The sequence below is a fragment of the Peromyscus leucopus genome, chromosome 2 (genome assembly GCF_004664715.2).
Source record: "Peromyscus leucopus breed LL Stock chromosome 2, UCI_PerLeu_2.1, whole genome shotgun sequence".
NCBI lineage: Eukaryota > Metazoa > Chordata > Mammalia > Rodentia > Cricetidae > Peromyscus > Peromyscus leucopus.
Genome location: NC_051064.1, coordinates 97,787,573 through 97,813,287, shown reverse-complemented (window position 1 = coordinate 97,813,287; position 25,715 = coordinate 97,787,573). Strand labels below are relative to the sequence as shown.

General features: G+C 39.2%; 1 protein-coding gene across 1 annotated transcript; it reads left to right on the top strand.

The window, feature by feature from the left end:
* The first annotated feature begins 895 nt into the window (after window positions 1-895).
* Window positions 896-11,603, top strand: Eqtn (equatorin). Its single transcript, XM_028870331.2, has 8 exons — window positions 896-1,042; window positions 1,259-1,444; window positions 2,566-2,652; window positions 4,136-4,219; window positions 4,814-4,858; window positions 6,419-6,478; window positions 9,679-9,832; window positions 11,076-11,603. Exons 1-8 carry the CDS (start codon window positions 967-969, stop codon window positions 11,455-11,457), a joined length of 1,074 nt encoding a protein of 357 aa, XP_028726164.1. The 5' UTR covers window positions 896-966; the 3' UTR covers window positions 11,458-11,603.
* Window positions 11,604-25,715: the final 14,112 nt, after the last annotated feature.

The following is a 25,715-nucleotide window of genomic DNA, read 5'->3' as shown; positions in this document are numbered from 1 at the left end:
ACATCACCAGGCACCATCAGCAAAGGACCACAGGTTGTATTTCACTTATGCCCTTCCCCTTCACTGAAGACAAATATAAAGCCTAGTGATGCTATGCTGTTTTCTCTGATGCTTGTGTTGTAAGTATGAATATCATCTGATGTGGAAAGGTTATCATCAATAATAATTGAAGTTAGCATACTTCAAAGTTAGGTGACTATAATAATGTCAATCAGTTATCTGTCTTTATTGCTCATTAATTGTTATTATGTAAGTAATCCATGTACAAGGCTGTGTGTGTGTGTGTGTGTGTGTGTGTGTGTGTGTGTGTGTGTGTGTACTGGAGTCATCTTTCAACTAGCTAAGTAAGAGATAATTTTCTCAATTGAACTGTGAAGTAGAAGTTTGACCTCATTGAAAAACATGTATTAAACAAAACAAATATGTTACATCTTATGAAGAAAATAATTCTTAAAATAAAAAAAAGATGTTTCATAAAACTTTTCTTAAAGAATTATAGTCAAATAGTTTATGAATAAGAACTTAGAGGCTATTTGGATTGTTTTGAGTTTTGCTTCCTCTGACTAGATTTTCATTTTGTTTTGTTGTTGTTTTCATTTTCAGCAGATTGCAGCACTCTGACAGATCTGATGTCGTTAGAAACAAAACCCTAAGTTCCAAAGGTTTTTATGTCATTATCAACAAGATTGATTATTTATAATTCATGGACCAATGACTACATTATTTTATGAAAACACATTTGTTATCTTTCAAAGAAAAAAGTGTTTATTTTTAAAAACTAAAATCATCGTAACACCAAAAATGAAATGGTCAATGGAGTCACAAAGTTCTGGGCATTTCTCTGGCATTCTGTTTCTCACGAACAGTGATGTCATAATGTCCTTCTGAGTCTTAGTTCCTGCTGAGCCACAAGAAGGAAGCCCTGAGGAGACAGTGGATTGCTGGATAAATCACATCAATTTCCCAATGGATTTTATATCATTTATCTTTTTATTTGGGGTTTTTATCCCAAACATTAGCAATCTACAGTCCAATGTGGAACGTAAGTAAACATTTAAAATTAGTCCACCAGAAGGTTGATTCTCAATCACAGAAAGTCAGCATATGGCAGTTTTCTGCAGGATGATTGAAAGTTGAAGATACAATATAATTTAACTTTTAAATCTCAATCTCAAATTGTGAAAAAATTTCAGTGAGAGAAAGCAGTAAAGAAAATTAACATATTTTATTCCATTCTGTGTCATGTTTTCTTTTTCAGGGAACCCTGAGGTGATGCCTTCAGATGAAGAACAGTATTATTCAGATGATGAAAATCTGGCTAATAGTGCTCCTCCTGTACATGAAAATATAGATGATACTCATGTTATACATAAATCAGAAGAAAATGAAGAAGATACTCCTGCTAATGAGAAAACTGGCAATTACTATAAAGACATAAAACAATGTAAGTGTTTTAAGTTAATAGCATATGTATGACTGATTACACTGGTTTGATTTTCCTTAATCCTGCCTTATAATCTCTCACCACCATATTATTTCCCAGTTTTGAAATTCTAATTTACTTTGTAGGCATTTCAGTGTGTAAACAAAGCCTTATTTCTTACGTTTTTTTCATGAAGTGTTATGAAATTTTATAAGGTTATCTTTTTACTATTTCTGTCTACTGTGGTTCATCCTGGCATCGTGATACTTCCTTTAGTAAAAACTGGTCTATTTGATGGTAAGTCAGCCCAAACTTATTTCGAGGCATGAATCCATTTCCGAACGCTGCTGAAACAAAAATGCCACAGATTAGGATGATAAAGACAATAGAAAACTAGTTTCCTATAGTTCTAGAGGCTGGAAGTAAAAAATCAAAGCAGAACCAATCAAGTAAGTGCTCCGTCCAAAGCCAAAGATTGAGAACCGTTCCTTCCTTCCTTCCTTCCTTCCTTCCTTCCTTCCTTCCTTCCTTCCTTCCTTCCTTCCTTCCTTCCTCCCTTCCTCTCCCTCCCTCCCTCCCTTCCTCCCTTCCTTCCTTCCTTCGGCTTCTGGTGGCTCAGGTGTGTCTTGGCTTGTGGCAGCAGCAGTTTGTACCTCACCCTCTTCGTGTCATATTCTCCTCCTTTCTTCCCGCAGACTCCCCTCTTGTATAATAACATGAGACAGATCCATCTAGGAGCACACCCTACTCCAATCTGGTTTTAACTGAATTAGAAGCTCAGCAACCCTGTCTCTAATCCTGTCTCATTTTCTGATGTACTGAGGTTAAGATTTAGTGACATTTTGCCTCCAAATTGATTTAGGCATCTTATAGTCATATACATATTTTCCATGAATTTCCTTAATTGTTTCTCACAGTTATGTATCATAAGAAAATTAGTTTGACTTTTTTCCTTATGAATTTTCAGCTTGCTCCTTGCTCCCCTTCCTTTGAAAAAGTCTCATATTTTTTTGTTGTCTATAATTATTTTTTCATTAGTCAGTGGATACTTTTTAAAGTTTAAAAATACACTATGATGAAAAAAATATAATGGACAAGCAGTGATTACTGGTTGCTAAAGACTTATGATTTTCTGTTTGTAGATGTGTTCACCACACATAATCCAAATGGCACAGACTCTGAAATCGCTGTGAGTGCCACAACCGACCTGAAGTTTGTGCTGAAGAACTGTGAGTACTAAATGCACCGTCCACAGCTCCACAGGCAAATCCCTTAGGGTGGGATTCCAGAACAGACCAGGGACATGGGTGAGGCCTATGGTTCTCCTCTAGAGTCCATCTTGTGCTTCTAGGCACCAACAGAGTTATGTCATCTCCTGTTTTTGTTTTTTCTAAATTTTCTTCCACAACATTTTTTTTGTGAAGCTCTGTAAGCATTCCAGTGACCATTACAGAGGAAGCAGACAGAGTCTCTCAATTCTAACTCTGTTTTCCAGTTTGCATGGAAAGAAACACTAACTAAAGTTAGGATTCCAGGCTATTACTCATCTTTACTAAACCTGTATTTGTGGGGGGTTTTTTTTTCCTCTTTTATACTTTGAATGGTGTGAAATAGCAAAAAGTGACTCTTTCTGGCTATGGCAATTTTGATACTGGGACAGGCTCATTAATGCCTCATTATTAATCAATTTACTTGACAGTAATGGAGAATATGGGCAATTCCAAGCCCTGTGCCAGTCACACTTTTAGAACAAACTTAGTTAAACTACCAAGGGCATCTTGCTTGTGTAGAGCAAGCATCTTGAGTTGTGTGGGGAAAGTTACAGTTAGCTGACTCTAAAGCACCCCAGACATGTCAAATTTCAAAAAAAAAAAAAAAAAAAAAAAAAAAAAAAAAGAATTACTGAAAACCATAGTACCCAAGGAAGAGATTCAAAAACCATAGATTCCAACCCTATAACTAGAAGATTGTCAACAAAATTGGAATGAATAAAACTTTGTGCCTTCTACATGTGGGCGTTGTAGGAACGTTCCAGAAGAGCTAGCCTATCAAGTAAACAGTGAGCCCCAGGATAGTTCTTTCACTAATGATAAATTGCTTCAGTATAGTCTCTAATGCTCCATGGAGAGTGGGGTAAATTGAGGCACCTGGATGTCCTTAGTAGGAATAAATGGTTGCATTGTAGCTTGGACTTTTCACCTGTTTTGAGTTCTGTCTGAATATTTATTTTCTACCCTTTCTTATTAACAGGATACCTGTGATGGATTTGTAGGCTCTGTGGATTTATTCTGCCACTCTGCAGAAATTCCCCTTTAGTGGGGTAGTGTCCCATATGGAACTTATGCTATTAACTGATACAGCTGAAACACTCAGTGATGTGACCGCATCGACACATTGTAGGCTGAGATTTATACTAAGGCCTGTGTAGGGAGCCTGCTGAAGCCAGCCATCTTAGCAAATAGCTCATCATTACCTCTCAAGGCCTGAGTTCCAAGCTTTTCTTCTCTTTCACAGAGCACAGACATGTTAGCCCTATTTCAGGCACCCCATAATCACAAAAACACTATTCTCCAGTGCCTTCCTTCCTTCTCTTCATTTCTCTTTCCTCTCCTCTCTCCTTGTCTTTGTTCCATTTGTAGTCTTAAAATATGGAAACCCCAGACATTTGGTCAATGTTTTAATATGTTGAAAATACTTTATCTCTTTTCCTAGATAAACTCGTCAGTGCAACTACAGCTAAAACATCTGCCAGCGAAGAAGCAAAACCTTATGAATCCTTGCGTAAAAATTTTCCAAGTATTAAAACTACTACACTGTATTGATATCTGGAGCATATTACTCTATAACTTAGGCAATGAGCTCACTGGTCTGAACATGACATAAGTGAATAGCATGCCTAAAGAATCCATACCACTATCATTTAGAGCCATCCTGGAGTCTTTAAGTGGCAAATATGTAAGAGTCCATTTTCAGAGGTACCTGACATGCTATAGGAACTGAACTTTTAAATATTTAATTAAACATATAAATGTATTTTATATATATAATATATATAATACATTTATAAATGTTTAGATCTATCTAGGACAAATATATAGAGTATATTTTAATATTTTTGATGACAATGTAAAATTTTCTACTTGATTAAAGAATAAATGTATCTCAAGTCACAACAATTAATGTTTCCTAGGATTATTTGAGGGAGGGTCTTAAGAGTGGGAGGCTACATATTCAAAATCACCATTTTATTTTCTTGCCAAGATCATTGTTCCTTATAAAGTATTTGTGAAGCCATAACAATCCAGGATAACTCTCCTAAAGTTTTTGAGTGAGCACATAATTGTAGACAATAGATTCTCACCTGTTACCCATGTCATCTCTTTTGAACAGCATCAACCCCCAATGTGCCTGCATTTTGGACAATGTTAGCAAAAGGTAAATTCATGCAGTTAGGTAACTGGGAAAATGTTTCTAACATTTCTATTTATATTAATTATCTGACATTTTATATAAGAAAGACAAGACTGGTCTAAATATTTCTAACAATAATTAATAAGTTCATGTTTGTTGCCCCTTGTAACAGCAAATGTAATATGCAGAGAAATGATAAAGCCGCAGTTTCCAATTCTTTTGCATCCAGAAGTATATCCTCCAACAAATAGTCTTAAAATCACAGAGGACACCTGCTGGTATAGGGGAGTTGGTTTTTTTGACCTTGTGTTGTAATTATCACAGTCTTCCTGTTTTATAGCTTTGACTTGAGAAACAGATGAGCCCAGATAAAAAACTTTCAACTAAGTGCATGATTCAGCATTTTAAGCAAAGTTTTTGCCCAGTATGGTCCCTCCATGTTTGGGGCAGCATGTGTATAAACACACAGAGATGCACATCTAAGTGATGCACATATAAGTGCAAAGTACCAGTATATATTTTTGCATGAAAGTAATGTGTATAGCATGAACACACAAGTATACATGCACAACACAATACATAGATCAATCTATGCATCCATATAGTTTATGCAGATACAGACATATGTATTAAGATATGTAATGAATTTGTCATATACATTATAAAAATGAAATATATATCATTCACTCAACCATTATTATTTGCATATTGTGTATTTACATTCAGTATTACCTACTCGAGATTAAGATCTCTGTTAACCTAAAATCAATATTTGTAGAACCTTCCAGATCATTTGTCGATATTGATACAATTTCAAATATTTTTAGTTGCCTGACAGTCATACCTTGAACTGGCCTCTGTGGTGATATTGTGTTCCCCAATATATTGTGCTTCCTAGTAAACTTATCTGGGGTCAGAGAACAGAACAGCCACTAGATATAGAGGCCAGAAAATAGTGGCACACACGTCTTTAATCCTAGCATTTCAGAGGCAGAGATCCGTCTGGATCTCTGTGAGTTCAAAGCCACACTGGAAACAGCCAGGTGTGGTAACAAGAGCCTTTAATCCCAGGAAGTCATGGCAGGAAGCAGAAAGGTATTTAAGGCGTGAGAACAAGGAAATAGGCCTGTTTAAGCTTTTAGGCTTTTGAGCAGCCCAGTTCAGCTGAGATTCATTCTGGATGAGAACTCAGAGGCTTCCAGTTTGAGGAAACAGGATCAGCTGAGGAATTGGCAAGGTGAGGTGGCTGTGGCTTGTTCTGCTTCTCTGATCTTTCAGTGTTCACCCCAATACCTGGCCCTGGGTTTGTTTTTATTAATAAGGACTTTTAAGATTCATGCTACAGGCCTCTAAGCATAGTGTTAAATAGTTTGTTAATGTCCCTAAATACTATAATGGACCCTATGGGAAATACACATGTATCAGATAAGCTCTTTGGAACCTGAGTTGTAGAGATGTTCCCTTTACAAAACAATACTACAATGAATAAAAACAGACTTCACATAATATACACACACCTTTACACACATGTAAAAATTTTAGTAAGTGAATCTTACTTATAACATCAACATATTGTTTTAACAGCTATAAGTGGATCAGCAGGGAACATGGGTGATAAAGATCAATTCTTTCAACCAATTCCAGGTAAGAACAAAGTACTTCAATTAATAGATACATTAATATCACCCGAATTTTAGTGACTGCATTGTGAAACAATTTCTCATAGAAAAAGGGTAATGAGTAATGTGGCAAAGTGTAATGATGGTTAATGCCATATCAAAGAGGACATTGATTACATTGACAAATTATGCTTCTCAAATACTCTTGTTGCTCTTTTACCAATGACTATTATCATCCCCCTGCCTTGTGACTCACAATGTTGAAACAGATTAAGACAGGTAAGTGAATAATACATATAATGTATATAGTCTTTTAAAAGTAGGCTTTAAGGTTTTAAATTTAAAGAAAACAATAGCAAAAAGTACGAAGTTCTCTTACCCCACCCTTCTTTGGTTTCTACTTTTTTGATGTTAAGATTGTGTGTGTGTGTGTGTGTGTGTGTGTGTGTGTGTGTGTGTGTACCACATATGTGCAGGTACTTGTGGAAGCAAGAAGAGGGTGTCAGATCCCCTGGAACTGGAGTTACATGTGGTTGTGAGCCTTCTGACTTGGGTACCAATGGAAAGTCATATTAAAAGGCGGTGTTTTAATTTTTCTCACACCATTTGTCCTACAAGTAAATAATTGTAAAATAGATATATTTGATGGCATATCTGTCTGCTCAGTTCTGTAATGAATTATTTGACAAATGTATCCCTTGCCTTGAGCTGCTATAAGAAAATGGAATGAGTCTTATTTATATTCAGGAATGGCAGTGGTGAGTCACCTTAGATAAAGGTTGTCATCTCTCTACTTAGCATTTAAGTGACTGAACTTGGAGTTGACTGGTTTCCTACCATTTATTGAGGACATACTATAAAGCATGTATTCTGATGTTTTAGCCAAATTATGCCAGTTCTCCCAACAAGTCTATTTTATAAAGAACTTGAGGCATAAAGCAAAAGCCAGCCCAAACCTGCAGTTAACTTCCTGTAACTTCTAGTGTTTATACAATGTAAAGCCTCCTCTGGTTCTGACCTTGACTTTGATAAATGTGCTATGTTAGGAAGAGTAAGGGATTTGTAGAAAAAGGAGATTGAAGCAAACTATCTGTCAGATATCCTTTGTTAGGAGAGTCCTAGGCAGCCATGAGGAAACCCTGAAGTGAAAAGCAATTAGGAGAGATAGCATCATGGCCCATCAGTAGGTAGCCATGATAAAGGCTTAAAAGGACATAGATCCTTCAGTTCCTGGAATATCAAGAGAGATACAACATCATGGCCATAGGCAGCTATGAGGATCTTTAGAAGGGCTAGACTGTCTAGTTCTATCAGCTTCCTTCAGATCCAGAGTGTCTGACTATTACAGGTTTAGGGCCAAGTAGAAGATAAATTTCCATACCATCGAATTAGTGTGACCTACCTATGTGGCTCCTGGCATAGAGAAAGGCTCTAGACAAGAGAATAAAGCTACAGTACAAGGTTGTCTTGGGCCTAGCTGTCAGAGAAGAGAGAAGGGTCGGGAGAGAACTCAGTGAGAGCTATAAGGTCATAGCAGTTCTCTGTAATTCTCTCCTCCCCTCTCTCTGTCCCTCCCCTCCCTCTCTCTCCCTTCCTCCCTCTTCTCTCTCTCAGACAGGGAATGTGGCTTGCTTTCTGGGAGACAAAACAGCAGCTAGAAGTTCTATGAGTTAACCCCAAGAACACACCCATTCATTCATTCATTCATTCATTCATTCATTTGTTTATTTATTTTGGTTTTTTCAAGACAGGGTTTCTCTGTGTAGCTTTGGAGCCTGTCCTGGAACTCACTCTGTAGCCCAGGCTGGCCTTGAACTCACAGAGATCTGCCTGCCTCTGCCTCCCGAGTGTTGGGATTAAAGGCATGTGCCACCACCGCCCAGCAATACACCCATTTATAAAGACTTTTGGGAGGCAAGTTTCAGAATGACCAGAGCTACACAATGACATCCTGTCTCAAAAAAGAAAGAAGAAAGGAAGGAAGGAGGGAGGGAGGGAGGGAGGGAGGGAGAGAGAGAGAGAGAGAGAGAGAGAGAGAGAGAGAGAGAGAGAGAAGAAAGAAAAGAAAAGAGAAAAGAAAAGAAAAAAGAAAAGAAAAGAAAGAGAAAATAGGCTTTGGGAACTAGAGGTGCATTTAAGGGGGGCAGTTCATTTTAATATAATCTACTTGATTATTCCCAATGGGTCTGAAAGTCAGACAACAGTCAATGACAGCTGTACACATTCCATTCCTCTTGCTTTAAGATCACACTGGGATAATATAATTTTTACTCTTTATTGGTATTAGGAACCTAGACCTTTCAACATGCTAGCGAGAGCTCTACTGGGCTATATACCAAGCACAATAATTAAAATGTTTAAAAGTCAGAGAAGACTGACATGGGAGTCTAGATCCGTCATTGAGTATAATCTACATATTACCTAGGAAGTCATGAAGGCTCTAGGAACGCTGTGAGTGGTCGGGAGAGCACTGTGAGAAGGGAAATTTCAACATTAAATATATTTTGTCTGATGTATTCTCATGAACATCCAAAATCTGACAGTAAAGAAACATCTTCATCAGATTTTATGAGATTCTTAATGTCTCTGGAGCCAGCCATGATTTTGTGAGTAAACTCACTTCCGGAGTCTAAAAAGTCACTTCTCTTTCTTTTTGTAATATCAAGCACACTAACTTTAATCATCTTGGTAAGAAAATGGCAAACTTATCTCTTAAGCCTTAGAGAGGAAACCACCAATACTACACACTTTTAGTTCAAAAGAACAACCAGTGTGTGCCCAACAACAATACATACACCTTTCCTTTCAGAAGAAATTGTAAATTGTTCTAATAACCTTTTCAGAGACAATAAGTTACTTAAAGTGGTTTCTAGTAAAGCCAAGAAGAAAGGCTGCTCCATAAAAATGTTGTCATGTGTAGCTTGGGCTTAAAAGCACATTTTGATTAGTAGAAGATTTGCAAACTTCTGTGAGTATCTAAAATGGAGTTAAGCACAGCTACTCCAAGATTGTTATGAAGACTACAGAGAAAAACTGTGTATGTGGATGAAAAATGGCCCACTTTTTTTTTTTTTTTTTTTTTTTTTTTTTTTTTTTTTTTTTGCCATTGTCTGGGGTAGGAAGAGTGAGCTGTGAATGTTACAGCTATCTTCTGTTATCCTTATTCCTCAAGGAAAACATGCATAACAGTCAGTTTTCCATCGTATTGTGTTTCTTTCCTCCCAGGCTCTGATTTGAACAATACTAACGAAGACAAACTGTTAGAGTTAGAGGAAATCAAGCTCAAATTAATGCTGGGAATCTCACTGATGACCCTTATCCTCTTAATTCCCCTCCTGATATTTTGTTTTGCCACACTGTGCAAACTGAAACACCTAAGGTAAGCCTACTGACCTTTTCAGTCTTCAGTGCTAGTCCAAGGCGTCATGCTCTCTCCCTCCCATCTTTCATGGATTAATAGGAATATGTACCCTCCTCAGTAATGGATAAGATATTCAGCTCGAATCTACTTCCTCTACGCATTGGGAATGTGAGCCCTGTTTCAGAGAATGTCTCACTGTATTTGCCCCCAGTAGTTTAAATAGTCATAAATAAACTCACAGTTGATTAGGAAGGATATAGAGACTTTAGACAATGCTTCCTCCCTCTGCATGCCTGCAAAATAGCCCTGGAGTACAAAGGCCATTTATTCTCTTCTAATTAGCTCATTTGCTTGGGGTTTAACATTTAAATTTTTTTGGTAGCCTTGCTTAAGACCTTGAAAGAAACAGAAAATCTGCCACTTTTATGCCTTGAGGCCTAGACATTTGTCTTCAATAATCATTTATCTTTTCTTATAAAAATATGACTCCTAACAGTGTGAGTTGGGTGTGTCTCTCTTTTTCCTGCTCTTGGGACCCTCTTTCTCCTACTGGATTGTCTCCTCCAGTCTTGATATAAGGGTTATGCCTAGACTTATTGTCACTTATTATGCTGTGATCAGTTGCTGTGCCTGGAAGGCGTGCTCTTTTCTGAAGGAAAAGGGAGGAACAGTGGATCCAAGGGAAAGGGGAGGTGGGGGAGAACTGGGAGTGGTGGAGGGAGGGAAGACTGCAGTTGGGATGTATTGTATGAGAGAAGAATAAATAAAAAGAATTAAATTTATTATATATATATATATTTCCATTTGAACCTGAGAGCCTGGTCTCTTTGCAATATTACTTTAAACCTCCACAGGATTACTTTTTAATCTTCACCATTCTATTATCCTTAATTTTATTCTTTGACTGTGGTGCTTTGATAAGGTACTTCTCCGACCCATTAAACCTGTAAAGTTAAATGTTTATTTTCTCTAATTCAGTTTCATTTTATGCTTCTTGTTACACCTTTATTACTTAAGGCAATCTTTATTGTTGGCTTTTAAATTCTAATATTGACGTTTGAGACAGGCTGCATACACTAAGCATCCATGGTTCATTTACACAAGGATTAAATACAATACAACTACAATGGAAAAAAAAACTATACCCTTTGCATTAATTAATACATTGGACAGACTCTATTTCTGTTTTTAACTGTTCTGATTTGAGTTACATGTATATGCAACTAAAGATAACTCCTGATGTGTGTTCTCTTCTTTCTAGGGACAAAAGTTATGACAATCAATACACTGTGAACCCGGAGCTGGCCAATCTGTCTTACTTCCACCCCTCAGAAGGGGTATCTGATACATCTTTTTCGAAAAGTGGAGAGAGCAGCTCATATTGGGGCAACACTTCTTCAGACTTGAGACGACCCAGCTCAAAAAAATCAAAATCTAAGTCTATGGATTTTTCTACGGACCCCAATCAAATAGCCTTAGTTGAAAGGCCAACACTAAACTTCCTTCCTCCTGAGGAGCCATACTTCCTTCCTCCTGAGCAACTGGGCGAGCAGTCCGGTGAGAATGCCTTTGTTGAGGCAATGAATGAGGAGCCCATGGAAGATAGGATACCTACTGATGAGGAACAAATGGCTTCTGAGTAAATAACTTTAATTCTTTGGTCATTTAAAAAAAAAAAAAAAGATCTTTGTGTCTCACATAAACTTCCTAATTTTGAAACTGCAAGTTTCAGAGACATTTAAGTTTTCTGATGTCCTAAGGGCATATTCAATAAAAACTATCACAGTTATTATTTGTTATACAAATTATTTAAAAGAAAATGTACAAAGAAATAATTTAATGGAAACTCATGAAATAAAAACAATGCTGAAGACTAGGTTATGAATGGTATTCATGACTGTAAGTAGCTCAATGATAGACCACTTGACTAGCATGCCCAAGACCTCCTTGGAACCATCAACCCACCCTTCCATTCATCTTTAAATGAGGGCATTTACATCTTTACCTTTACCTATGCCTGGATACTACTATCTACATCAAGGCCAAAAACATCTGGCTTATGTTTCACTAACTAAACAGTGGTACCACCGAGAGACAAAACTAAGTTAGTGGTAGAAACTGCTGGCATCCTTGAGTTGTTTTGAAGTGATGCAGCTGCTCTCACCAATTGCCAGCAAGAAAAGATAGCTCAGCTGGAAAAGCTGCTTGCCATACCCTGAATTGACAACCTGAGTTGGATCCCTGGGCCGCGCAGTGGAAGGAGTGAACTATTACTCAATTCTTGCTTGTCCTCTGACCTCCCCAGGCATACTGTGGTGACGATAAATAAAACATTTCCTCCATTTCTAAAGTACTTGTAATCTTTTGGGATAACATGTTGTGCCAGAAAAATCAAGGAAGAGATCATTCTAGCAGGTAATTTCCTAGAGAGGGAGTCATTAACTAATTGGTTAATTAGCTCTCACTCCTATCAGTCCCAGGCACTCAGAATCATTCTGCTTTAACTGAAAAAAAAAAAAAATCTCAAAAAATAATTCAAGTTTATTAGTAACTATAGAGGCTATCTATACTAAGAATATTTCAAGTTACCTGAACAGATGAAATAGGGAGATGATACTGTTTCCTTCAGTGGGACAGTTTTAGGGCATGCCACACTGAATTATACTGTCCTATGAAAAGTTTGTTTATTTTATAAATCAAGTTATGGAATCTCATGGGCTGTGGATGTAGCTTAGTGAGTAGGATACTTCCCTAGTACGCAGGAGGCCCTGGTTTCCATCACCAGTACCAAGTAAATCTACATTGGTAGCACATACCTGTAATGCCAACACTAGAGAGGTAGAGGGAAGAAGATCAGAAGTATGGTTGTCTTTAATTAACTTCAAGAGAGTTTGAGGCCAACCTGGAATATATGAGACCCTGAGTTAAACAACATGGAACCACAGCTAAGCCAGATCCATGCCTTGCCAGAGTTCATTTGCTTGGGAGTGGCAAAGATAGAATATGCTTCTAAACTGAGTTTCTGACCATGATCCACAAAAGGTCAAAGGGCCTTAGGAACAAGATAAGTCCAAGACATCTGTTGTTCGAAGCCTAAATGGTCTTATAATAAAAACCCAGAGCCAGATATCAGGGTGAAAGCTGAAAGATCAGGGAAGCAGAGCAAGCCACAGCCAACCACCTCTTACCTCACCAGTCACTCCTCTGCCTGATAGAGCATCTGCAAGAGCCCGAGTTCCTGTCTCCTCCTGCTTTATATTCCTTTCTCTGCCTAGCCATATCACTTCCTGTTTCAAACTTCCCAGTGCTGGAATTAAAAGTGTGTGCCACCATTGCCTGGCTCTGTTTCTCTTTTAGACTGGGTTAATCTCATGTAGTCTAGTGTGGCCTTGAACTCACAGAGATCCAGAAGATCTATGCTATTGGTGAAATTATTAAGGCCACTCCACACAGTTAAAAGGGAGATTTATTTAATGGTGTGGCTTACAGATGAAGGGATAGGTAGGTTAAGGGTTCTGGGGCGTTCTCTGGAGAACTCTCCTCGGTCCACCTCTAGCCGGAAGAGAGCACCACTCATTCTGATCTCCATCTCGGGTCTTCAGGGCCCTCCCTTGGCCCCGCCTTGTAGGCGTGATAGTTACTGAAGCCTCAATGGGGGTTGGAACTTCCAGACCAAAGCTGGAATGGCTACCCACTACACTATGCCTCTGCCCCCCGAGTGATAGGATTAAAGGTGTGTCGCTACCACTACCTGACCTCTGTGGCTGGCTCTGTCTTCTGATCTTCAGGCAAGCTTTGTTTCTTAGATTACAAATATATCACCATAACATCAGGTTTCTAGGTGTTATTTCCACTCACGAGAAGTTGTTTTCACCATCTTTGGCTTAGGAAGATGTTTTTTCTTCCCTATGGAAAACAGATACATTTCCCTAACCAGCCACTTCACTCCCACTCTCCCTTTTCGGACTCCACCCTGTTTCACTCACCATTGGTTGAGAGAGCAAGGAAGCTCCGCCTCTAAGTAGCTGTGGACTGTATAAGCCCCTATCCATGAGGGAAAAGACATTGCAAGGCAGGTGCTCGCTTTGCCTGGATCTCACCCAATAGTGGACAGTTTCTGAGCCAGTGTGGATGGCCTTGAGCATCAGCTCCCTCTGCCTGTTCCTTTTGCCATTTCTCAGGCCCCCTTGACAGTTCTAGGGCTGGAGACAAGTCTCTGTACTGGCAGTTCAGGCATCTGAAGCACTGAAGGTGGGTGCGGGCTCAGTGAGGCAGATGGCTGAAGGTGCTTGGATGTAGCAAGGTGCTAAAGAGTCTCATTGAGTCCCCAGGTGTGGAAGGGGCTGGTGGGAGGATGTGATGCTAGGGTGCTCATAGTCCCTCATTTTTCCTCTGGCCCTCCACCCATCCCTTAAAGGTGAGAAGAATGTTCTTGTTTGGAAACAGGTGCCAAAGGCCACTTTCAAATGGAAGTGTTTGTAGTTGTAATGCATCATAGGGAAAGTTAATGGGTATAGTATTACTCTTACTAAAATGGGCAAAACCAACGTTAACTCTGTTTTAAAAGTCAGCTGAGTATGTAGCCCAGTTATAGAACCCTAGCCTGGCATGCACGAGGCCCTAGGTTCAACCCCCAGCACCACCACAAGAATAAAAGCAACAGCAAAAAATAAAAAATATTAAAAAAAAAAAAAAAACCATGTTGCTTCCCGACTCCTGACACTGCTTATAGATATTTAGAAAGGACAATCAGGATATTTGAGGGAGCTGGGTGAAGGTACATAAAGGATGTTGGGCAGTCTCTCCTGCTCTACTCTAGAAGTGAGGAGACAGCGCGCAGACCATACACACTTGTCCACTGCCGATCCTTAACTTAACCTGCATTTCCTGAGCAGGTTTCCTTGACCCCTGCCTCCCTTTTTCTCCAGCAACTGATGGGAATCTTCCTATCCTAAAGCACCCAGGTCTCCTCAATGCTTCCTAGCCTGCAACTTCCCCAGCCTTCAAAACCTGCTTTAAGTTTTGTCTTGCAATACCTTGGGTTGCACTGCATAGCTCCGGCTCAATGTACTCTGCTTGTACATTGAGTCAGTTCTTATAGACTGTCTGGGTTAGGCGAGAGAACTTATGTGAATTCCCTGGAAGTCTGCCCATTGTTACCCTAAGAGCCAGCCTTGTTCTCTATTCGTCTGCATCAAGTCCCGAGGTATGTCTAAAAATGAGGTAGGTGCTGGGGACCTTTCAGAGAAGGGGGGTTGTTACATGCCTTTGGGGTGGTCTCCCAGTTCCAAAAGTCCTGATGTGTCAGAGCTAACCCAGAGATGTTTAGGAAGCTGGCTCCTGTGTATGGTATGTCACCATGATACGAGGAAAACCCCAGCTTCTGTCTTGTGGCTACTAGAGTTCCATCAAGGATGCAAGGGCTATGTGGAATGGACATAGAGGACCTAGTGAGGTTGAAGAAAGGTGCCCTGAACGCTTGGAGCAGCATGGAGAAGATGTGAAGGTGATGTCCACTACCATGATTTTGGATGTGAAATCATCATAAGGGGTTTTCTGTGCTCTGGGGAAAGGTGGGGTAGAAAAACCCTCTGGACAGTTGGACCTGGCAGCTTAGACTTGCACATACTCTATTGTGGCTTATAACTACCATTCAAAAGTGGCTGTTTTCTAGCCAGGAAGAACCAATGGGGCTCTAGAGCAGGAGGTAAGAGGAAAGTAGCCATGATGAAAACTCCTAAATTGTTCGTATGTCAGCAAGAACAGAGGCTAGGGTTAAAAGGAATCTTAAGGTTAACAAGGGAGTATTTGGAATCCTGAGGCAGATGAGTAAGAGACCAAGCTCAGTAGATAAGAAGAGGAGGAACAGAGGTCTGGGCAGGAAGACAGCTACCCCCTCGCCAAATCCCCAAAGCCTGCGAAGGACACACATAGGTTCTATTGCCCTTTCTTATATTCTTGCTTCTAATGCAGCTGATGGCAACAGTTTAAATTAATAGTAATGATGGCTTCTCCCACAGGCTTTTGCTGAGGGGACCATCTCAGACCACCCTTTAGATAAAGAGCTAAATGTGGGGTAACTAAGAAAACCTGCAGCTTCATCTTATTGACTTGTGATCAAGTTAAATATTTTCCACAGTAAAGCTACATGCTTATCCTTGTAAATGTAGGAACAAAGAGGACTTGGTGTAATTAGCAACATCTGAGACATCAGCAAAGGTCAGAGGGTAGTAATTCAGACCAAGTGACCAATAGCATCAGGCTGAAAACCTGACAAAAATGGAATTAGAAATCATAGACAGCATAGGGCTTCAACCATCCATAACAGGGTCAGCACCCCATTAACAGAGATCATGGTCATCTCCTTGGTTGGAGCAGAAATACATGCCCTATTGGCTCTGGCCCACCGTAGCCTATAGAATTAACCAGTATCAATAGAGCTTACCTCAGCATTGGTCAGATTTCTGTCACGAAACCATAACAACTTGTAACAAAAGTACTCCATAGTTTTTACCCCCTTGGAAGTCCTTCCCTCTTTCTGAAGTTTCATTTTTCCTTAATTTCTCTTTTTTTCCCTCAATTTCTCACTTTTGTGTAATTCTTCTTAATTAAAGCTTGCTTCTGCTGTGGGATGTTCTGTATGTTAAATGTGTTGCTCTGATTGGTTAATAAATAAAACACTGATTGGCCAGTAGCCAGGCAGGAAGTATAGGCAGGACAAGGAGAGAGGAGAATTCTGGGAAGTGGAAGGCTGAGTGAGGAGATGCTGCCAGTCACCACCATGAAAAGCGAGATGTAAGCCACGAGCCACATGGCAAGGTATAGATTAATAGAAATGGGTTAATTTAAGATATAAGAACAGTTAGCAAGAAGCCTGCCACGGTCATACAGTTTATAAGTAATATAAGTCTCTGTGTGTTTACTCAGTTGGGTCTGAGCAGCTGCAGGACTGGCAGGTGAGAGAGATTTGTCCTGACAGTGGGCCAGACAGGACTGGAGAAAACTCCAACTACATGCTTCCATTGTTCCAATGGAACATGTCCCACAAGATTCTGTGTCTTTAATTTCTGTTGGCACAAGACAACTAACCCATAGACACTGTCTCAGGTTGATCTTTGATGAGTGCCCAGCACCTTAGGACCCTGTATTGAGCCCAAGGGGGTTGAGAAAAGTATGATCTTACTCAAACTCTTGTAACAGCTTCATGTTTCAAAACTATCTAAACCCATTTCTGGTGAGGTGGTCGAGTTTAAGCTGTGGCATGAGTAGACTCCTGCTGTTTCTCATAGTACTGTTTAACAACACTTTCCAAATTATCGCAGCCAGTAAACGCAACTTATGACAACATACATTTCTGGCTGAGAAGCCAAGCTTATTTAAAGAGAAACCAAAGCCCGGATGTTAAGTTTAGATCATGGAATTGCTAACATTGTCTGTCATCTCTTCTCTCCTTTTTCAAACAGTTCCTTTTCCAGTATATTGTTTTGAATTTCAATATATTTCTTATAGAATAGAAAATGATTGGTAAGTTGAAAGCTGTTGACCCAGGAGAAAGTTTATTGTGTAAAAAGGATGTATGTGTGTAGTTGTTTTGTTTTTTACTCTTTAGTCTTTGGGGGCTTGCCATCCAGCTCCCAAATAAATCACACATAGAGGCTTATTACTACTTATAAATGGCTTTAGCTTGACTTTTTTCTAGCCAGCTTTCCTTAACTTAAATTATTCCATCTGCCTTTTGTCTCTGGACATTTTACTTTTCTTACTTCTGTTTATCTTGCTTTCACTCTTACTCCATGGCTGGCTGTGAGGCTGGGTAACTGACCCTAGAATCTTTCTCTCCTGTTCTCTTGCTCCTTCTCAATTTCTTCTCCTGTTTATTGTCTCTGCCTGCCAGCCCCACCTATCCTTTCTCCTGCCTTGCTATTGGCCGTTCTGCTCTTCATTAAACCAATCAGGTGTTTTAGATAAGCAAAGTAATACAGCTTCACAGAGAACAATTATTCCACAGCATAAACAAATGAAACACATCTTAAAATAATATTCTATGACATATGTGTGTTGCCAAAACTTGCAGATTATCTAAAATCAATTCAAAGTTTAAGGGCATAATTGGACCATATCTTAGATGTGAAATGTGTTTGGGAGAAGGGATAGTTAACATATAAACAAGAAAGGAAAATTAATCTTTGCAAATGCAACATAAAAGAATGCAACACATCTTTGCATATTTGAACAATTATTCCACAGCATAAACAAATGAAACACATCTTAAAATAATATTCTATAACATATGTGTGTTGCCAAAACTGCAGATTACCTAAAATCAATTCAAAGTTTTAAGGGCATAATTGGACCATATCTTAGATGTGAAATGTGTTTGGGAGAAGGGCTAGTTAACATATAAACAAGAAAGGAAAATTAATCTTTGGAAGAGGACATGATTATTCTAGTAAAAAAGATGGTACTGCTGGGGGTTGGTGCTGTCACTTCAATCCTTAGGCTGTGCCACTATCCAGTTGTTCTCAGGACTGTGGATCCATATGCTTTGGAATTTTGTTTGCTGACTCTGATTTTTGTGGTGGATGGGAATGGCATTCATTCTATGTTTGGAGTATTCTGTAAACATCAAGGGCCTTGGTCAGAATGTCAAGAGAGAGGCATCAAATAAAGGTAAGCCTGATGTTTTACACAGTATTTTACTGTAGACACAGGAATTGCCTTGCTGTGTGAGGCTGTGTGCAGTTCTGTGAGTCGATCATCTGTTTGAAGTGTCCCAGTTGTCACTGATTGGTAATAAATAGCATATCTCTAAACATGTTATGTTTAACCCAATTTAGTTGTTTGCAAATGAGGCTCATACTCATATGTACTCATTGTAGTATTTAAGGCAAGGGTGTAGGCTAAACTGGCATAATTCTTTTTATTTTTTTTCCCACTAGCTTCATGTTTACAAGATTTGTCATATTAAAAAGCACTTTTTGACCAAAACCAAAAAAGATAATTTCACAGGCTTCCAAAACTGATGCAGGTCATTTAGTTTATCTCCATATGACCCAAAACTTTATTATATATAAAGTGTATGAATATATTCCCAGCTTTCCCCAGTGCTTAGGACCTTATCACCCACCAGGGGGCATAAGAGGGAAGTAAATGAATTGATTCCTATTTGCAAGCATTTTCTATGTCCATTTTTCCTTATCTGCCATTTTCACTAAAAGGTTTTTTTTATCGACATTGCTGAACTTTTCCATCACAAATTAATAATTTCTATCTTTAGAATTTTGAAATTCACCTACCCAGTCAAAGTCATTTATTACTCCCCAATCAAGAACTAATACTACTGCCCTTTTATGATCATTCGCAGATACTCAGAGTGGCAAAATTTTTGAAATTTCTAACATGCACACTTCCAGTTAAGGTTAGACACAGTCACCTTTCATTTGTCATCCTGTGAATGCTATGTCAAGCCACAGATTTTGCTTTTTTGTATTTTTTGGTGACTTCATTTGGAAATGGCCCTCAGAAATGCTGTCTAGTGCCACTCAGAGAAAATACTGGCTAGGTAAGAATTGCTAGTTGATAGAGGAGCAAGTAGGGAATAGCCTTGAAGTCATTGGCACAGGAAAAGACTTTCTGAACAGAACACCAGGCATTCAGATCAATAATAAATATGACCTCATGAAATTGAAAAGCTTCTGTGTAGCAAAGAACACCGTCATTCAGACAAGTGACAGGCTAGAGAATGGGGAAACACTTTTACTAATTACACATCCAGTAGAGGGTTAATATTAAAAAAAATTAAAAACTAAAGCAAAAACAAACCTTAACATCAAGGAAACAACCCAATTGAAAAGTGGGTTCAGATCTAAATGGAGAGTTGTCACATGGCTCAGCACTTAAAGAAATATTTGACACCTTTAGCCACCAGGGAAATGCAATCAAAACCACTTTATAATTTCATCTTACACCAGTCAAAATGGCCAGAGTCAATTATACAAGGGACAGTTCATGCTGATGCGCATGTAGAGTAAGGGGAACACTTATTCATTGCTGGTGGGAATGCAAACTTGTACAGCGACTATGGAAATTGATGTGGCAGTTCCTTGGGAAGCTGGGAATAGATCTACATTAAGGTCCAGTTATAAAACTTATTTAAAAATTGAAAATAGATTCTTCTCTCATACAATACATCCTGACCACAGTTTCCCCTCCCTCCACTTGTCCCAGCTCCTTCGTACCATCAATCTCCCCCATTCACTTCCCTTCTGTCTCACTTCAGAAAAAGAGCAGACCTCTAAGTGAGAAGAACCAAACATGATGAAACAAAATAGAATAAGACAAGGCAAAAGCTTTTATAAAAAGGCTGGACAAACTAATTCAATAGGAGGAAAAGAGTCCTAAGAGCAGGCAAACAAGTCAAAGATACAACCACTTTCACATTGGGAGTCCCGCAAAACCACCAAGCTAACAGCCACATATATGCAGAGGACTTGGTGCAGACCTGTGCAGACCCTGCAGATCCTGTATTTGCCACTTCAGTCTCTGGGAGCCCATATGCTCCCTGCTTAGTTGATTCAATGGGCCATGTTCTCCTGTTGTTCTCCTTCCCCTCTGACTCCTAAGATCTTTCCACCCTCTCTGCTGTGGGATTCCTCAGGCTCTGAGGGGAGGGACCTGATAGAGACTTAGACTTCTTTCTGAATAATGTCTGGATATGGGTCTCTGCATCTACTAGCATCTGCTGCTAGGGGAAGCATCTCTGATGATGAATGGATAAAGCAATGACCTATACATATAGCAGAATACCGTTAGGAATCATTTCATTAATTTTTTTTAAAGACCAGTCATCATCAAAGATGATGTGTTTGGTTCTACCCTAGGTCTCTGGGCTATCCAGACTCCTATTCTGGCCATTCAAGCAGTGTTGGGCATGGGCTCCCTCTCATGGACTTGCCTCAAGTTAAATCAGACATTGGTTGGCCACTCCCACAAGTTCTCTGCCACCACTGCCCCAGCACCTTGTAGGCAGGACAGATTGTAGGTCAAAGGCTTTGTGGCTGTGTTGGTGTCCAGGTTTCTCTTTCTGTAGCCTTCACAATACCTTTCCAAAGGAAAGAGACTGGATCTTAGGGGTAAAGGCTCCATGCAGGCATCAGCTCGACCCCTCCCCATTCAATTAGCTGTGTGGCCATTGTCCTTGGCAATGGGGCCTGACTGCCAGTTTTCAGAGAGTGAGCCTCTGTTCTAGCACCAGCCTGGGTTGTTTGGGGACCCCCTTAGCCAACAATTCAATCAAATACAACCCAGTCTGACCACTGGGAGCCTTGCCTGGCTTCAAGAGATGTCCAATACAAACTCTGTATCCTCCATTACTGGGAGTCCTCACTAGAATCACCCTCATAGATTCCAGGAAATTTCCACTGCACTAGGTTTCCACACTGTCTCCTAAATGCCCCGCTATTCCAGCTGTCTCTCCCCACACTCTCTCCCTCCATCACATCTCTCTCTCCACCTGATCCCTCCTGCTCCTGTCCCCACCCCACCCCCAGTCCACCCGCAAAATCTATTCTATTTCTCCTTCCCTGGGAGATCCATGTGTCCCCCCAGATCCCTCCTCTTTACCTAACCTCTCTTGGTCTATGGATTGTAACTTGGCTATCATTTACTTAATGGCTAATATCCACTTATAAGTGAATGCATACAGTATTTATCTTTCTGGGTCTGAGTTCCTTGCCAGTATGAGCTGTCACTTTTATTTTCTTATCTTAGCCATTCTGACAGGTGTAAGATGGAATCTCAGAGTAGTTCTGATTTGCATTTCCCTGATGGCTAAGAATGTTGATGATGTCCTTTGCCTTACAAATAGCCAAACTAGTGGAAGCGCATGAACTGTGAACCAATGGCAGAGGAACCCCCATGGAACTGGACCAGGCCCTCTGGATAAGTGAGACAGTTGATTAGCTTGAACTGTGTAGGAGGCCCCCAGGCAGTGGAGCCGGATCCTGTCCTTGGAGCGTGAGCTGGTTTTTTGGAGCCTGGGGCCTATGCTGGGACACTTTGCTCAGCCTTGGTGTAGGGAAGAGGAGACTGGACCTGCCTTGGCTGAGTCTGCCCGGCTGGGCTGACTCCCCAGGGGAGACCTTGCCTTGGAGGAGGTGGGAGTGGGTGGTAGATTGGGGGGGGGGGGGGGGGGGGGGAAGAGGGAAGATGGGGGAATCCATGGCTGATATGTGAAATTAAGTTAATTAGAAAATAAAAATAGTATTAAAAAAGAATTGTCCTTTCAAGGTCTGTAAAGAATTGTGTTGGAATTTTGATAAGGATTGCATTTAATCTGTAGATTGCTTTTGGTAGGATGGCCATTCTTACTATGTTAATCCTACTGATTCATGAGCATGAGAGATCTTTCCATCTTCTGATATCTTCTTTAATTTATTTCTTCAAAGACTTGAAGATTTTGTCATACAAGTCTTTAACTTGTTTGGTTAGAGTTACACCAAGATATTTTCTATTATTTGAGGCTGTTGTGAAAGATGGTGTTTCTCTGATTTCTTTCTCAGTCCGTTTGTCATTTGTATATAAGAGGGCTACTAATTTTTTTTTTAGTTAAACTTGTATTTAGTCCCTTTACTGAAAGTGTTTATCAGCTATAGGAGTTCCCTGGTGGAATTTTTAGGGTCACTTATATATACTATCATATAATCTGCAAATAATACTTTGACTTCTTCTTTTCCAATTTCCCCTTGATCTCCTTCAATTGTTTTATGGCTGTAGCTAAAACTTCAAGTACTATATTGAATATATATGGAGAGAATGAACAACCTTATCTTGTTCTTGATTTTGGTGGAATTGCTTTGAGTTTCACACCATTTAATTTGAATTTGGCTATAAGTTTGCTGTAACATGCCTTTATTATGTTTAGGTATGTTCCTTTTATCCATAATCTCTTTAGGACTTTTATCATGAAAGAGTGTTAGATTTTGTTAAAGGCCTTTTCTATATCTAATGAGATGTGGCTTTTTTTCTTTCAGTTTCTCTATATGGTGGGTTATATTTATTAGTTTTTTGCATCTCTGAGCTGAAGCCTACATGATCATAGTGAATATCTTTTTTTGTGTGTTCTTGGGTTTGGTTTGCAAGTATTTATTGAGTATTTTTGCACCTATGTTCATGAGGAAAATTTATCTTTAATTCCCTTTTTATGTTGAGTCTTTACGTGTTTTGGCTATCAGAATAACTGTGACCTCTTAAAATGAATTGAAAATGTTTCTTCTGTTTCTATTTTGTAGAATAATTTAAGGAGTATTGGCATTAACTCTTCTTTGAAAGTCTGGTGGTATTTTGTGCTGAAACCATCTGGACCTGGGATTTTTTGGTTGGGAGACTTTCAATGACTGCTACTATTTCACTAGGGGGTTATAGATCTATTTAAATTGTTTATCTGATCTTGATTTAACTTTGGTAAGGGGAACCTGTAGATGAATTTCTAGTCTTACTAAATAAAAAAACACAAAGCCACATATAGGGGTGAAAGCCTTAGAGAGATCAGGGAAATAGAGAAAGCCACCAACCAACCTTACCTTGCCAACTCTACAGCTTCCAAAATGCAAGTTACTTCCTGTCTACCCACACACACATATGCCTTGCTGTTCTGCCATCTGATTTGCTCTCTGTCCAGCTACATCACTTCCTCTTCCTACACAGGTCTGTCACTTTCTGTCTTGTCTGTACCAACCTCCAGACCTCCATGGTTAACTAGTATTGTAATTAAGGCGTGTGTCACCACACCTGGCTCTGTTTACAGTGTAGCCTTGAACACACAGAAATGCTGCCTGTTAAGTGATAGGATTAAGGGTGTGTGCTACCACTGTCTGACTTCTTTGTTTACTTATAATGGCTGGCCTTTTTCCTCTGATCTCCAGGCAAGCTTTATTTATTAAAGCAAAAATAAAATATCACCAAGGAACCTATCAAGAAAAGATTTTCCATTTTGGTGAAGTATAGGTTTTTTAAGTATGTCCTTATGATTCTCTAGATTTCCTCAGTGTCTGTTGTTACATCCCCCTTGTGTCTCTGATTTTGTTAATTTGGACATTCTCTTTCAGTCTTTTAGTTAGTTTGGATAAGGATTTGTCTATCATGTCAATTTTCTCAGAGAACCAACTCTTTGTTTCATTGATTTTTTTTATATGTGTTCTCTTTGTTTCAGGTGTGCCTTAAGTTGCTATTATGAGATTGCTCCAATTGTGTGTGTGTGTGTGTGTGTGTGTGTGTGTGTGTGTGTGTGTGTAGGCTCTTAGTGTTGTGAACTTTCCTCTTAGCATGACTTTTATTGTGTTCCATAAGTTTGGATATGCTATGTATTCACTTTCATTGTATTCTAGAAAGTCTTTAATTTCTTTATTTTTGTCTTTCCCAGTTTCCATTCAGTAGAGAGTTGTTCAGTTTCCATGAGTTTGTAAACGTTCTGTTGTTAATATCCAGCTTTAATCTGTGGTGCTCTGATAATGCAGGGAGTTATTTCAATTTTCAAGTCTCTTGTTGAGACTTGTTTTGTATCTGTGATCACTTTTAGAGAAAGTTTCATGAGGTGCTGAGAAGAAGATACATCCTTTTGTGTTATTTTCTGTAAATATCTGTTGGGTCCATTTGGTTTATAACATCTGTTAGCCCCAGTGTTTTCTGTATTCAATTTTTGTCTGGATGACCTGTCCATTGGTAAGAGTAGGGTATTTAAGTCTCCCACTATCAGTGTGTGAGTGTTAATATGTGATTTAAGCTGTGGTAGTGTTTCTTTTACAAGAGTGGGTGCCCTTGTGTTTGGGGCATAGATGTTAAGAATTCAAATGTCATCTTTGTGGATTTTTCCTTTGAGTATGAAGTATCCTTCCTTGTCTCTTTTGATTAGTTTAAGTTTGAAGTCTATTTTGTTAGATATTAAAATGGCTGCATCAGCTTGCTTATTAGGTTCATCTGTTGGGAATATTCTTTTCCAACCTTTTACTCTGAGGTAATGTCTATCCTTGATCTTGAGGTGTGTTTCTTGGATGCAGCAGAAGGATCAATCCTGTTTTTGTATCCATTGTTATTCTGTGTCTTTATATTGGGGAAATGAGACCATTGAAATTGAGAGATATCAATGAGCAATGATTGTTGACTCTTGTTATTTTGATGTTGTTGGTGGTGGTGGTGGTTGGTGTGGGTGTGTGTTTCACTTCTTTTGGTTTTGCTAGTTTGAGATTATCTATTTCCTGTGAGTTTGTTGTTTTGTTTGTTTGTTTGTTTGTTGTTGTTGTTCGTTTGATTGATTTTTTTTTTTTCTTTTTGAGACAGGATTTCTTCACGTGGCCCTACCTGTCCTGGAACTCACTTTGTAGACAAGATCAGCCTCAAACTCACAGAGATCCACTTGCCTCTGCCTTCTGAGTGCTAGGATTAAAGGCATGCACCACATCAGCCTGGTTTATTTCCTGTATTTTTGGGTGTAGTTAACCTCCTTAGGTTGGAGTTTTTCTTCTAGCACCTTCTATAGGGATGGATTTGTAGATAGATATTGTTTAAATTTGACTTTATCATGAAATGTCTTATTTTCTCCATCTACGGTGATTGAAAGTTTTGCTGGTATAGTAGGTTGGGCTGGTATCCATGATCACTTAGAATCTGCAGGACATCTGCTTTTTAGTCTCCATTGAGAAGTCAGGTATAGTTCTACCAGGTCTTCCTTTATATGTTACTTGATTTTTTTCCCTTGCAGCTTTTAATATTCTTTCTTCTTTGGTGTTTTGATTATCATGTGGCAAGGGGACTATCTTTTCTGGTCCAGTCTATTTGATGTTTTGTATGCTTCTTACCTTTATAAGCACGTCCTTCTTTAGGTTAGGAAAATTCTCTTCTATAATTT

What these genes read in the sequence shown, in the direction of transcription:
- Eqtn (XM_028870331.2), top strand. Translation starts at nt 967, where the DNA reads ATGGATTTTATATCATTTATCTTTTTATTTGGGGTTTTTATCCCAAAC. An exon ending in GAAGTTTGTGCTGAAGAACT is followed by an intron (nt 2,653 to 4,135) that starts GTGAGTACTAAA and finishes CTCTTTTCCTAG; the next exon opens with ATAAACTCGTCAGTGCAACT. An exon ending in TTGGACAATGTTAGCAAAAG is followed by an intron (nt 4,859 to 6,418) that starts GTAAATTCATGC and finishes TTGTTTTAACAG; the next exon opens with CTATAAGTGGATCAGCAGGG.